The sequence below is a fragment of the Elephas maximus genome, chromosome 23, assembly GCF_024166365.1.
Source record: "Elephas maximus indicus isolate mEleMax1 chromosome 23, mEleMax1 primary haplotype, whole genome shotgun sequence".
In the NCBI taxonomy this organism is placed as follows: domain Eukaryota; kingdom Metazoa; phylum Chordata; class Mammalia; order Proboscidea; family Elephantidae; genus Elephas; species Elephas maximus.
Window position 1 is genome coordinate 30,548,677 of NC_064841.1, and position 14,323 is coordinate 30,562,999.

The 14,323-nt window shown below is 36.6% G+C and overlaps 1 protein-coding gene across 10 annotated transcripts in view; it reads left to right on the forward strand.

Moving 5' to 3' along the window:
• The window catches only part of PHC3 (polyhomeotic homolog 3), an 86,434-nt gene that overhangs the window by 35,737 nt on the left and 36,374 nt on the right, over positions 1–14,323 (forward strand). For 6 of the 10 annotated variants that reach the window (XR_007515124.1, XM_049867711.1, XM_049867717.1 and 3 more), the window contains 4 exons: positions 119–217; positions 5,618–5,864; positions 11,099–11,973; positions 12,274–12,321. Coding sequence is in view for 9 of the 10 variants with exons in the window: in XM_049867711.1 (XP_049723668.1) it covers positions 119–217; positions 5,618–5,864; positions 11,099–11,973; positions 12,274–12,321 (1,269 nt within the window). In the remaining variant the exon portion in view is untranslated. The remainder of the gene's footprint in view (positions 1–118; positions 218–5,617; positions 5,865–11,098; positions 11,974–12,273; positions 12,322–14,323) is intronic. The other 4 variants (XM_049867715.1, XM_049867718.1, XM_049867714.1 and 1 more) reach the window with 3 other exon arrangements.

A 14,323-nucleotide genomic window follows, 5' to 3' on the forward strand; every position in this document is an offset into this window, starting at 1 on the left:
CGATCCTAAACTGCATTGTCTTTCTGTCACAAATTTCAGTCTCTCTTGCCTGCTATACATTGTGTGTGGGACATGTTCTTTTGTCTTAGGGTATTTTTTTGGTTTTCTGTCTGTACAGCTGATTTTCACACCCGCTACCACTGTGGCTGCTGTACAGTCTGACATTCCTGTTGTCTCGTCGTCATCGTCATCTTCCTGTCAGTCTGCAGCTACTCAGGTGAGATTGTCTAGCTTTATAATATGGAACTGGAGGTCTGGATCTTCAGGTTAAAGATAAACATGTACTTGGTTTCAGTGCTCTTTATCATGCATTCCAGATTGAAATTTAATAAAACATTAGAACTTCAAGAAAGTGCTTTTTGTTTTATAGAAATGATAACGCCATTAGGCATAGGTAACCTAGGTTATTCGACATTACTAAAGGTTAATGTGAAGATTTGCTAATGATATTTATTGTTTAGTTTTATGGTAAAGCAGAATTATTTCTCTTATTATGTGAGATGTATTCTTTTGTGCAGATTTCTTTGTAAGTAGTTATACAATAACTATGTCAAGATGGATTTAAGTTCAAAAAATGAATTGGATAAATTTAAAGTTTTAAAAATTGAGTAGGATATTACTTTTTTGGTTCTATTGGAAAATGAACCTTAACTCCGTCCTCACACCGTTCACAAAAATAAACTAGAAGTAGAATGTAGACGTAAAGGTAAAAGCCAAAACTATAAAACTTCTAGAAGGAAACATAGAATATCTTGGTGACTTTACAGAAAGTAAAGATTTCTTACTTTTAGGGTAAATTGAAGGGTGTATTCTTAGTGTTTAGAATATTATAGATACTCAGAATTTTTTTTTTTTTTGCAAAGGGCACTAAGAAGGCAGTATACGGTGCTGAAGAACATAGCATTAGGATGAATCAGAACTGGGTTCATATTCTGAATTCAGCAACAGTAATTGCCACCTGGTTGGTTTTGGACATGGCTGTAGTATAGCATAGTGTTTAAGAATATGGACTCTGGATCCAGACTTCCTGTGTTTAGATACTTGCTCTGCCACTTACTATATATCCTTAACCTCTTGCCTCAGTTAACGATATAACTGGCATGTGGACAGGCCTCTATAAATGTTTTAACACTTATAAAATAGGAATAATTAATGCTTACTTCATAGGGTTGTTAGGAGCATTGAATGAATATATTAATAAATATAAAACAGAACAGAGTCTGATACATCCAAAAACCCATTGCTGTCGAGTTGATTCTGGCTTATAGCAGCCCTATAGGGCAGAGTAGATGCCTCATAGAGCTTCCAAGGCTGTGAGCTTTACAGCATCTTTCTTCTGCGGTGCTGCTGGTGGGTTCGAACCACGAGCCTTTCTGTTGGCAGCCGAGTGCTTTATCTACTGTGCCACTGTGACTTCTGTCTGATACATACCCGTTGTCGTTGAGTCAATTCCAACTCATAGCGATCCTGTAGGCCAGAGTAGAATTGCCGCAAAGGGTTTCCAAGGAGCAGCTGGTGGATTTGAATTGCTGACCTTTTGGTTAGCAGCTGTAGTGCTTAACCACTATACCAGCAGGGTGCCATCTGATACATAAAAAAAAAAAAATGTTAGCTGTTACTGTTATTACCCCTGTTAAGCCTCAGTTTCTTCACTGTAAATTGGAAGTAAAAGCTCCAAATTGTTATAAGGAATTATAAAATGCTTAGTACAGTGCCTGGCACATAATAAGATATCACATGTTACTAATTACTGTTTTTGTTACACATTAGGTGAAGATGGATCACATATTCGGTTCTTAGTTTTCAAGTAGCTAATAGTGAAGAGAGAAACACAACCACTTAAAGGATTTATAGTTTCCAAGGTAAAACAAACCAGTTGCTTAGGAAAACACAACTATTTCTAGCACGTGCTCTCTAAAGCACAGTTTATCTTGTGGATTCTCATGGAGAAAGCATCTTACCCAGCCTTTAACAGCATCTTTACTGTGAGCATAATCAATTTATAAAAGTATCTCTTCAGGGTCCAGTTGGTGTGATCCAGGAATGTGGCTCCATGATGAGCTGCCTGCCTTCATTCAAGGGTGGACTTTTGAGGAACTAGGGGAATAGATTGCTCTTTAGGAACTTCTCTGTGATGGTGGTTTTTCTTTGCCGTGCTTTGGAAATGTCAGTGAATGAGGCTTGTGGTGGTACGTGATGCTGACACCTTGTGAACTCCAGTGGGAACTTTTCTCAAGTTCAAGACTGTTAGTTTTGAAAAATTTCTGCTCCACTTTGTTGGTCAGTTTAAAAAAAAATTTAATTTGTTTATGATCAGAAATACCAAATTTGAAGTTTTATTTTAGTAATCTTTAAGTTACTGACATCATCATCTTATAAGTTGCTTTTTCTTCAGTATTGAAAATTTTTTATAGCATCCTGTCAAAAAACAAGAAATATGGAATATCCTACCCTTATTTACTATTTTAAATTCCATCTCTTTGCCCACCCTGCAAAAAAAACCTGATTTTCAGAAAGATACAGGAAAAAAAGTGTACGTTCATAGAAGAGTAAGAAATCTTAACAAAGCTAGCTAACAGGTGATGTTAGAATTGAGGAAAAAGCAGTTCTCTGGAGTTGGAAGCTGGAAACTGAGCTCTGCTGCCGTCAGTGTCACAGTAGCCCCCCTGCAGAGGAGGGTGCCCCCCCCACAGAGGAGGGTGCCCCCCTGCAGAGGAGGGTGTCCCCCCCCGCAGAGGAGGGTGTCCCCCCCGCAGAGGAGGGTGCCGTGACAGTGCACACTGTCTTAGTTAGTTTGAAGTGAAATAATCGATGTGAGAGTGTTTTGGTGGAGGAACCACTAGAAAAATGTAAGGTGCAAAATTAGCAAAAATACCTCATGCAGTCGGAAAGTTCTCATAATGTCATTATAGGGAAGATTCAGATGTACCAGCAGATGAAAGTTGGGCATTAAAAACCCAAAAACCAAACCCGTTTCCTTTGAGTCGATTCCGACTCATAAAAAAAATAATTCCTCATAGTGACCCTGTAAGTCAGAGTAGAATTGCCCATTGCCCCATAGGGTTTCCAAAGAGTGGCTGGTAAATTCGAACTGCCGACATTTTGATTAGCAGCCGATCGCTTAATCCACTGTATCTCCAAAGGCAGGATGAGTTCTCTCTCCTCAAAAGTAAAATTCTGTCAAGGAAATCTGAATACTGGTATGTAGTCCTTCTAGTAATGGCTAAATTAACTTTGTTAATTTTGTTGACATGTTTGAAATTTATTGTAAATATTTAAGCCAAAATAACCGCAGATATTATAGTCATATTTTAAATTTTATATATAAGTAATATGTAATGTATTTTATTATACAACATATAGTATATACACGTGTAAGTGTACACACACAAACACGTTTTCTTTAGAATTCCAGAAAATAATAGAAAAACTATTGTGTTAAATCCTCATTTACTATGAATATACTTTTCATTTGAAGAAAATTGTTCAGGATTTCAAGTTTTTCAAACATTATTCAATCTCTGATTATCATTATTATGTGGTCCAGTTTATAGATCATTTGTGTCCAATGTTAAATTTTATGCTGTCTTTCCTTTGCTTCCTGGGAGATTTTTATGTGCCTCTACCAGATACGTTAAGATTTGTTTGGTAGATGTGGTAAACAGAGGTAAATGTTGAATGGGGTATTTTAATGTTAGCTTAAGAAAATCATAAATAGAATTAAATATCTACAAAAAAAAAAAAAAAAAGCCATGTAATACATAATCCAGAATCAGATATAGGAGAATTTCACAGACTTGTGTGGCTTCTGTTATGTCTGCAGCACTTGAGTGCGGGGAGTACAGAAATGAATGTCAGAAATGAGAGCCTGCCAGCTGGAGACTCAGTGTTAACAGACATATATTAGCAATTCTAAAGGAAGCTAGACATTTGTCAATGCTCTAGGCCAATGTGATCCAAATTCTGTGGGAAAAGCCATTTAGAGGGGAGGGAGAAATTATTTTTAGCCAGGGACTTTGGGAAAGTTTCTTAGGGGATGAGTGAGATTTTGACTAGGAATGGGTTAAGGGCTTCAGCAGAGAGCTTTGAGGAAGAATGGCATTTTAGGTAGGCGGGGCTTGAGCAAGGGCACCAGTGAGGGAGGTGCAAGGTTATGTGAGTAATACGGTTTGGCTAGAATATAAGAATTGTCGACTAGAGTAGTAGAAAATGGGGCTGAGAGTGGTTTGGACCTAGGTCATGGAGGGCTTCGAGTGGCAGTATGGCAATTCTGCATTTCGTTATATTTTATTTTTGTGTTAATTTGCCTTGAAACATTGTTTGAGTAGTCCATTATGTTTACATTGCCGTGAAGTACTTGAGAAAAATCAGAGCAGACAGTCCCTGTGGTTTCACTTAGAAAATTCTTTTCAGTAGTTTAAGAAAAAAAAAAAATTAAAGGTATTAATACCTTGACTGACCTGAAGTGGACGTTTATTTAATAGTACCTGCTATTGGCTGAGAGAATACTGGGAAAGAGGAGGTGTAGTCTTTGAGCATCAGAGTAATGATGTAGAGACAGAACACACATGAAACTGAAGAACATTTACAAAGCAGCTGTATGATTTGCTTTATTACCTTAGAATCTTGTTTACCTCAGTTTCCTGCCAGGGGTCAGTGCTAGCAAAAATGTATTTGATGCATTCATACCAAAAAACCCAAACCCATTGCCATTGAGTCGATTCCAACTCATAATGACACTACAGGACTGATTAGAACTGCCTCATAGGGTTTCCAAGGCTGTGAATCTGTATGGAAGCAGACTGTCACATCTTTCTCCAGCTGAGCAGCTGGTGGGTTTGAACCACCAGCCTTTCAGTTAGCAACCAAGTGCTTTAACTACTGCACCATCAGGGCTCCTTTGCATTCATTCCAGACAGACAAAAAGTTAAGCAGTTATTGGAGAAACATTTTTGCTGCTTAGAAATGTTATAAATCTCAGGTGAGGGTAACTGGGGTGGTCCTTGCCATGATCCAGACTGCCAGTATTATAGCTCCAGGTACGGACAGAAGGGACCATCACAAATACCCATTTCAGGACCATGCATAATCTTTGCAGTTCATGAGATTTAGTCCTCAAAAGGCAAGTGAGTGTTTAATACAAAATCAACAAAATTTAATGAAAAAAAAAAAAAGTTTATCAAAAGTACTTTTCATAATTCTAATCACAATGGAGTAGGTGATTTGATTAATTGGTTAAGTTTCTTTACTTGCAAGATTAGCATCCCTTTATAATTTCTACAGTTAGAGCTGTTAACATTAAAATGTAGTATGCTCAGAGTAATTGCCTCATGTTTGTAGTTCATTTGCAACACATGCACACACACCTGTTTTCCTTTAGCTCTTTGGATTCTTTCTCTTAATGTCTTTGTAAAAAATTTCCACTTTTTATTTAAGATGTGGCAACTTATAATAACAATTCCCCTTTTCTTCAGGGTTAATCATTTGTTTCAAGTGCTTGGAGCTTTATGTATGAAAAGTGGGATATAAATGTGTTGCCATAGTTATAATGGCAATGATTACCACATTGTTTAAAACCACCTGTTTTCATCCTGATTTTCTGTTATGTGGTTCTTAGGTTCAGAATTTAACATTACGCAGCCAGAAGTTGGGTGTATTATCTAGCTCACAGAATGGTCCACCGAAAAGCCTTGGTCAAACTCAGTCACTGACAATTTGCCATAACAAAACAACTGTGACCAGTTCTAAAATCAGCCAACGAGATCCTTCTCCAGAAAGTAATAAGAAAGGAGAGAGTTCAAGTCTGGAGTCACGAAGCACAGCTGTCACCCGAACATCAAGTATTCACCAATTAATAGCACCAGGTGGGATAAAACTTTTATTGAAAATGGTTACATTATTAATTTTCTTAGCAGGCAGAGAAAAACAAAGGATGTGTATTACTTGAATAAAAATAATACTTTTCAAAGTTTAAAATGTGAATTTTATGAATTCAAAAAGGACATTTCAGTATTGTCACTTAAAAAAATTAGAAAAGCCCAATAACTAAAACAAATTATAACAGTAAAATAGACATTTTTGGAAATTGGCATTTGATTAACATCTTCGTTATGTAGTGGTCTCACTTTTTTAAGAGCTAACAGTGTACCTTATCATATCACTAAATCGTTTTAGCTTTAAACGAAAGATTTGCCTGTAGTTTTAGTGGAATGAAATTAAAAGCTTATAAAAAAAGCAAGCGTATATTTCAAATCAGTGGGGAGGAATTTGTCTCTTTTCAAAAATAAGGGTTATGCATAATTATTTTCCTTACCGTGTTTTTTTCCCCTTTCTCTGATTTCATCTCTGAGAGGAAGAAGTCGGGGAATTAACCTAAGTTTTTTTTCATTCATTCTCAGTAAGCTTTGAATTCCACCTGTGTTCCCTTTCACAGTCTACCGAGAACCTTCACTCATGGTTCTCATGCCGAAAATGTTAGAGCCATCCAGAGTGAGCTTCCTTACCATCTCAACTCTTCATCTCAGAATTTCCCAGTGTTGAGCTTTCTTCACTTCTCGTAAAATAAAGGATTATCTGTTTTCTTCTGTAACGTCAGCACCATTTGCTTGTATCATTGGTCACATCTTCATTTATCTGCTCCTGACCTTCTCCAGTAGTCACAGGGTTTGTCTCTCTCATGCTAGATGCTTTCCTTTACTTCTCAAGCATACTTAGGTCTCCCCTATTCTTAATATATCTGCATAGCTTTTTATACTCAATCTTTACTGAGAGTGTGTATATGTGTGAGATGCACTTGGCTAGACATCTCACTTACATTTAAAAAATCCTCCTTTGAGACAACAGCAACATCATCAGGTAAGCATCTTCCTTATGTCCTTTTGTAACTCTGCTTTACTTTTTAAAAAGATTTATTTTACGTTACGGAAGTCTGCCTTCCTCCACGTAAACTGATTTCTCTTTTCATGCTTCCTCTATGTGCTAATATTGCCTGTACACTCTGCATTGTCCAATCTCAAAATCTTGGAGTTGTCTGATTCCCCTAGTTAAATTCTCCTATCATTCTGAATTTCTTTAACATTTTGATGCTCCCTTGTGGTACTTTTTCTTTTATCGATCCTAGCTCTAGGGAATAAAGCTCCTTGAGGGTAGGATAATAATATTGAGCACTTATGTGTCAGGCACTATTTTAGCACTTTATATTTCTTAACTCATTGAATGCTTTTTCAGAGTCACCTTTTCATCTTCGCATTCTGATAGCACTTAGTTGTGCCTTATATCTACTTACATAAAATTTGTTGTTGTTGTTAGGTGCCATTGAGTCGATTCCAACTCATAGGAACCCTGTGTACAACAGAACGAAACACAGCCCAGTCCTGCACCATCCTCAAAATTGTTGCTGTGTTTGAGCCCATTGTTGCAGCCACCGTGTCTGTCCATCTCGTTGAGGGTCATCCTCTTTTTTGCTGACCCTCTACTTTACGTGAGAGTAAATATTTGTTGGATTAATAGTTCAGGATCCATTTTTCCATTTGGTTTTAGAAATTACAGCACGATTTTTCCTGTTCACGCTCAGTATTACTCTGCTGATTGTTAAATCTGAATCCTAGGTAAGTGTAGGCTTTGTTATGATGCATACATTAGCAAATCCGCTCGTGAATCGATAGGCTTGAATTCTTTTGTATAAACCTCTGTGTGTCAGACTCTGCTTTCTATGGCTTGGTAACTGGGTTTTTGCACTGCACTGTCCAGAGTATTCTCAGCCTCAGACCAGCTTCTAGCCAGTGTTGACAGAAAGAGTCACTGTGGAGCAGCACGAACCACTGTACTTGGAATGACTGCTCAGGGGACAATTTCTAGTGATTCCTATAGTTTTGATAGATGATAATGAAGGGCAGGTTAATTTCCTTCCTAAGACAATGGTACCTTCAGAGAAAGCTGGAAACTGTTTCAGGGTTAGTTCAGACAAGGAGATCTGCTTTCAGATTCGCAGTATCCCTGAACTCTCAATACCTGCTTCCAAGTTGCAATGTATTCTTCCCCCTTTCACTGATAGTGTGATAATAGCCTTATAGTTTGCCTTGTTCTGATGGCCAATATTTTTTGTAGGTGTGGAGGAGACCAGTGAGCCAAAAACCATCAAAGAATCTCCTGCATTGAGGGACAATTGCAATTCCAAAATTAGATTTTAGACATATTAACCAACCTCAGTATTACACGGTGTCAGAAATAAAACCAGGGAACATTTATTCCTGAACTTCGTAAACCGTTGCAGCTACCAAACTTAAACATTCTGTTTAAGCAGCACGCTGCAGTTATTCAGAGCAATTTGTATCTTCTGGTGAGGCAACAGCTGTATTTTTCGCCCTTTTACTTTTTCTGCTGTCATTGAGTGGAAGTTAATGGGAAGCTGTTTTTGAGAGATTCTAGAATTGGTAATTTGTCCTTTTCTCTGATTAAAAACATGCCTGTTCCTAAAGATCATTTTCAAACATAAAAAAATCTACTTGTATTCCAAGGCAGTATAGCCTGATGATTATAATGAAAACGGTTATTGTTTCCTTATATGTTATTTCTAGGGGGCTAAAAGCATTTAGTTTTTCTTCATCATTTCTCTCTGAAGGTGGAGTTCGCACTTGATAGTTAATAATTCTATTTTTAATACATCAATTAAAGGGAAACTTTAGCCAAAAGTCTGGAAATTATGATGAACTCTACTAGTACTGAAGTTCTTTTTTTTATAGCAGTTTTTAGAGCTTTTTATGCTGTCAGTTTACTTGGAAAATACATATACCAGTACTGTTTTTTGTAGACATTATTTCAGTGTGTAGTGAAAAGGGCCCTAGACTCAGTTAGGATTGTGGGTTCTTTGAGACCCAGCTCTGCCCTTTTATAACCAGGTGATTTCAGGCAAGCCACTTAGCTACTTAGAATTTTTTCACCTGTAATATATATTTTTTTAATATGTTGGATTAGTGTAGTATCCTGTGTACCTGATAGATTGTTGTAATGATTGAACAAAATAATATATATTGTTGTAAACAATAACAAGTTATACATATGTGAGAGATGGTGCTAATCATTAATTCTCCTAATATAAGGCCACTCTTAAGTATTTATTAAAATTAGAAAAATTAGCAACCATGCTATGATTCTCCAGAGTACTATGGCTTTTCTTGTACAGAAGTATTTTTCAAATATCCTCGTAATTATTCTGTAATGTATGTGTTAGTTGATTTCTGATGCGAGAAACATTTAATTTAGGTGAAAGGATGGACTTAATCTATCAATTACATAAAAAGATTCCTTATTTGCTAGAGCACAAAAAGAATTGTTATTCTAGTGGATATAATTCCATTGTACTTCAAGAATATGGTGAATTTTAATTATAACTTTACTTTAAAAATTGAATTAATGTATGCCTTTCCTGTTATGCTCATAAAAAATCCATTTCCTTATCTTTAAAAGGGGAATAATTATACTGACCCACTTGACAGGCATTTTGTGCGGACAAATGGAAGAGATGTGAAAGCACCTTGAGCCCCCTGGAGAAAAAGCGCTTTATAAAGATCCAAGATTTTATTAATTCACCTTTTTTGGAGTGCCATATAATATAGAGTATTTATCAACACATTTGTGAAGTACTGACATAAAATTATCAGTCTTAGTTAGAAGTGCCAGTCTAGTTAATATATGAAAATGGTTTTGTTAGATTTCAGACCTAATTTCTATTTTTTGACAATTAAGTGTGCCTCTGTCAGACCTTCGAAATGCCTTTTTCCTGAGATGTTAATCAGATGTTAATTTCTTCCTTTAAGGAAGACCCCAGATTTTAAATAATACCAACCAAATGCAAAAATGTTAAAAAAAAAAAAAAAAAAAGTTGGAAGTTTTTATTTACTAGGCTATTGGCAGAAATGTGGTTGAATGTAGAAATAGATGCAAAGTGTTATAGCCTTTATCTTAACAATGAGTTTAAGAAAAAATTCTGCGCTGTCTTTAGAGCCATTTTAAATGTGTATGATTTTTACAGCTATTTAAATGTACATATTTTAGTATTAAGATGTCATTTCAGCTTTTCTTCTAGTGACCCCAGTTTCCATTCTTATTTAGATAGGGAGGATTTCAGCAGCATTTCCCTCAGTGTAAACAGACGCACCAGTGCACAGAAGAGGCATATTGATGGGGAGCTGCTTACAACTTGATTATGCTAATTCTGACATGTGTTAGTCCTGTTGGGAGTGGCTTCTTTGTGGAGAAAAGAATACCGTCACTTAGATTACTGGAGTTTGTGTGTGTGTGTGTTGGTGGTGGTTGGGGGGGCGGGGGGCGGGGGGGAGAGGAGTAAACGAGATCGTTTACTAGAAAGCAGGCGCTTCTGATTGTTGCATTCTCTCTGCCGGCAAGACTAGCCCTCTCCTAAGGTTGGAGTGGCCCCCGAGGTTTCAGTTCTTAGTTACAGTCACTGTTTAACTGTACTACAGCATTTATACATGGGTTTTTTGCTTAATTTGTGGAGTTAAACTATTATACAAAACATTGTCTCTTTTCTGGTTCAAATAATACAAACTCTTCATCTTAGCTAAAATTTGAGAGCTTATTTGGAACATTTTATAAGTAATTACCTTGGTTATTGCATGTTACACAGATGTGAGTGTGAGACCTTTAGTTCCTGATTTTAGTGTAGCAATTTTGTGATTTTGAAGTTATGTGTGCTTTGTTCGTTCAGTATGTCTCTTCCCCTTCCCACCCAAAGAAAAAATTCAAGTAGATAAGCTTTGCCAAAGGTTAATGCTGATGTCCTGGAGACTTTAACAGTTTAATAAAAAAATAAATTATGTGTAGATTCAGATTTATGAATCAATTGTTTCATGCAGTTTTCTTTTGGAACTTAACCGCAGTACAGCTTAATTTACAAAATCTTTGTAGTTTTCCAAGGAAAAGGTGTTTGTCACTAAATTTTCAAAACCGTCTTGTCTGAAAGACTTATAATAGATTTCTGATGATTATAACCTTTTGATGTGAAAACGTTCCTCTAGATTTATTTAAAAATATGTGCTATTTTGAAATAAATACTAATTTTCATTTTTTTCCCTCACAGCTTCATATTCTCCAATTCAGCCTCATTCTCTAATAAAACATCAACAAATTCCTCTTCATTCACCACCTCCCAAGGTTTCCCACCATCAGCTGATACTACAACAGCAGCAGCAGCAGCAGATTCAGCCAGTCACACTTCAGAATCCAACTCAAGACCCACCCCCATCCCAACACTGTATACCACTCCAAAACCACGGCCTTCCTCAGGCTCCCAGTAATGCCCAGTCTCAACATTGTTCGCCAATTCAGAGCCATCCTCCTCCTCTAGCAATGTCTCCCGGCCAGTCGCAGTCAGCGCAGCAGTCTGTAGTCGTGTCTCCTCCACCACCTCACTCACCAAGTCAGTCTCCTACTATAATTATTCATCCACAAGCACTGATTCAGCCACACCCTCTCGTTTCATCAGCCCTCCAGCCAGGCTCAAACTTGCAGCAGTCCACTGCAAATCAGGTGCAGCCTACAGCCCAGCTGAATCTTCCATCCCATCTTCCGCTTCCAGCTTCCCCTGTCGTACATATTGGCCCTGTTCAGCAGTCTGCCTTGGTGTCCCCAGGTCAGCAGATTGTATCTCCGACATCACACCAGCAATATTCAACCCTGCAGTCCTCTCCAATCCCAATTGCAACCCCTCCACAGATGTCGACATCTCCTCCAGCTCAGATTCCACCACTGCCCCTGCAGTCTATGCAGTCTTTACAAGTGCAGCCTGAAATTCTGTCCCAGGGCCAGGTTTTGGTGCAGAATGCCTTGGTGTCAGAAGAGGAGCTTCCAGCTGCAGAAGCTTTGGTCCAGTTGCCATTTCAGACTCTTCCCCCTCCACAGACTGTTGCGGTAAACCTACAAGTACAACCGCCAGCACCTGTTGATCCACCAGTGGTAAGCCCTTGGAAGCTCTTTGACTTTCTTGCTGAACTGAAAGTAAAAACTGTTGTTTCCCACATTGTGTTACATAGCTAGATCTAAATGCCTGTGAATTTAAAAAGCTTGAAATCTCCAGATGTCAGTGTCTGACAAACATGCTATATAGGCCAAAAAAAAAAAAAGCCATTGTTTGTTGTAGTATGGTTGCATGCTTGATAATTGTGGTTTGATGGTTATGAAAGTCCCTCGTTAATTTTATTACTATTTAAACAAATCCATCTGCTATCTTTACAGAGTTGATTTTTTTTCCCCAAGGGAATGCATTTGAACCAGTGTCATCTGCACAAAGTTTTTTCTCTTAAGGTGATTATCCTTCATAGATCCCTTCTGTTGGCTTGTATGTTCTTAAACTTATGATTTCTCTAGCTAATCTTTTGGTTATATGCATTCTGGAATTCTGGGCCTTAAGGGGCTTTTGTTTCAAGGCGGAGGTATACTTATAGGATGTGATTTTTTGGTAAATATGTGTTTTGTAATTAAAATTTTATAAAAAGCATTGATTCTAGGAAAGAGTCCAACTTTACAAAAAAATTAACTGTAGACCATTTTGTAGAATTATTAAACTTAAATTTTTATTTCTAAGGAAATATATACTTAAAATGTTTCTCATTTAAAAAGCTCAAAATTTCAATGGCTGAATTTAATATTGAGGATAAAAAATCCATTGGGAGGAGTACAGATTTTGAATAATTGAGATGTAGTAAGGTTTGTCAGAATAAACCTCTAAAACAGCGCATCTTGCCTAGAAAGGAAAATTATCTTGAGCAATTTTTACTTTAAACGTTTTCCGAAGGGTTTTTTTTATTTACAAAATAATTTACAATAAAAACTGCAGTCACTAAAGGTTTACTCAGAATGATCAAATTCATAATTAATTTCTAACTGAGGAAAAGAATCTTCTCAAAGGGAGGTATTATATCAAATCTCATTGAAGAGCTTTACCCCTTAAAGGTTAAAAACTTGTAGCTCAGAAAGGAGAGGAGTTTAGAAGTCTGGTCATTAATGGGAGACATTCTGGTTCTCAGGATGAAAATGTATAGATTTTTAATTACCATTCTGACTGACCTCAGTAGACATAAGGAGATTGAATGCCCACTTCCCATTCAGTTTTATTAAAAAGAGAACTTGACAAAACATCAGTGGAAATCTAGAAATGTTTGTCATTTCATTACCATGTTTTCTTTTAATGGGTTTTTGGAGACTTTGCAATGGGCATTGTAACATAAAGACATGGATTTAAGAAGTGTGTGTAGTACCTTCAAAGAAATCAAATATAATTTTTCTCACTTTCTAGTTCAGTGATTTTTTCAAGTTAAAAATAAAATGTCTTTATATTCCTTATATTTTTTTAATTGTTTTTATTAGAGTAACTTCGGTGGAAGATATTTGGAATAAAAATATCACAGATATACTTTGAAACTAATTAAATTAAAGCTGACAACATTTGAGGTCCACTTTTGTCACTTCTCACCCTCTTCCTTTTTAATTAAGAAAAAATTTATCTCATTTTGGAAGTTTTTTGTTTTTTTTTTAATGAAAACCATAATGTTCTCTGCTCTCACTGGTATGATCATTATATTTGCTGTAGCTGTTCCCATACTATATTTTAACTTTATTTGAGTACTGTAGCTCTGTTAATTAAATTGCTCTATTTTTCTTTTATTATCTTTGGCAACTTTTTTTTTTTTTTAAGTTTAATCAAAATAGTTCTTCACAAATTACCCCTTTCTGGTTATTTTGAAACATTTAAATGTTGTTCTTATGTGCCATTGAGTCGATTCCAATTCAAAGCAACCCTATGGGACAGAGTAGAACTGCCCCATAGGATTTCCAAGGAGCAGCTCGTGGATTTGAACTGCTGACCTTTTGGTTAGCAGCCAAGCTCTTAACCGCTGCACCACAGGATACATTTATTTTGTAAGAGGTGTGAAATTTTGAAAAGGGTGAATTTTCATTGACATTAGCGTATGATAAATAAGATATGATGAGGTAGATAATTTAGAACTACTAAACAAATGTTCCTCAGTTTGTTTAGGAAGAGAGACAGATGGGAACGGGGCAAGTCTGGCAGTCTTGCTATCTTTAAAATGGTTCTAGCTAAACAGAAACTGATCTTGTGAGCAAAACCTTCGTTTTTTCTCTTTATTCAATATTTTAGTTGTTGCATCTAGATTTTTTTTCTTTTAATGCTGATGGTGCCAGATGTCTGCGACAGATTTGCCTTTGCCTGCTTCTTTTGTTCATTAACTAATTTTTCCTTTACTGGAGAAATTTGGAAGAAAGTATGTATGAGAAATTTGGAAGA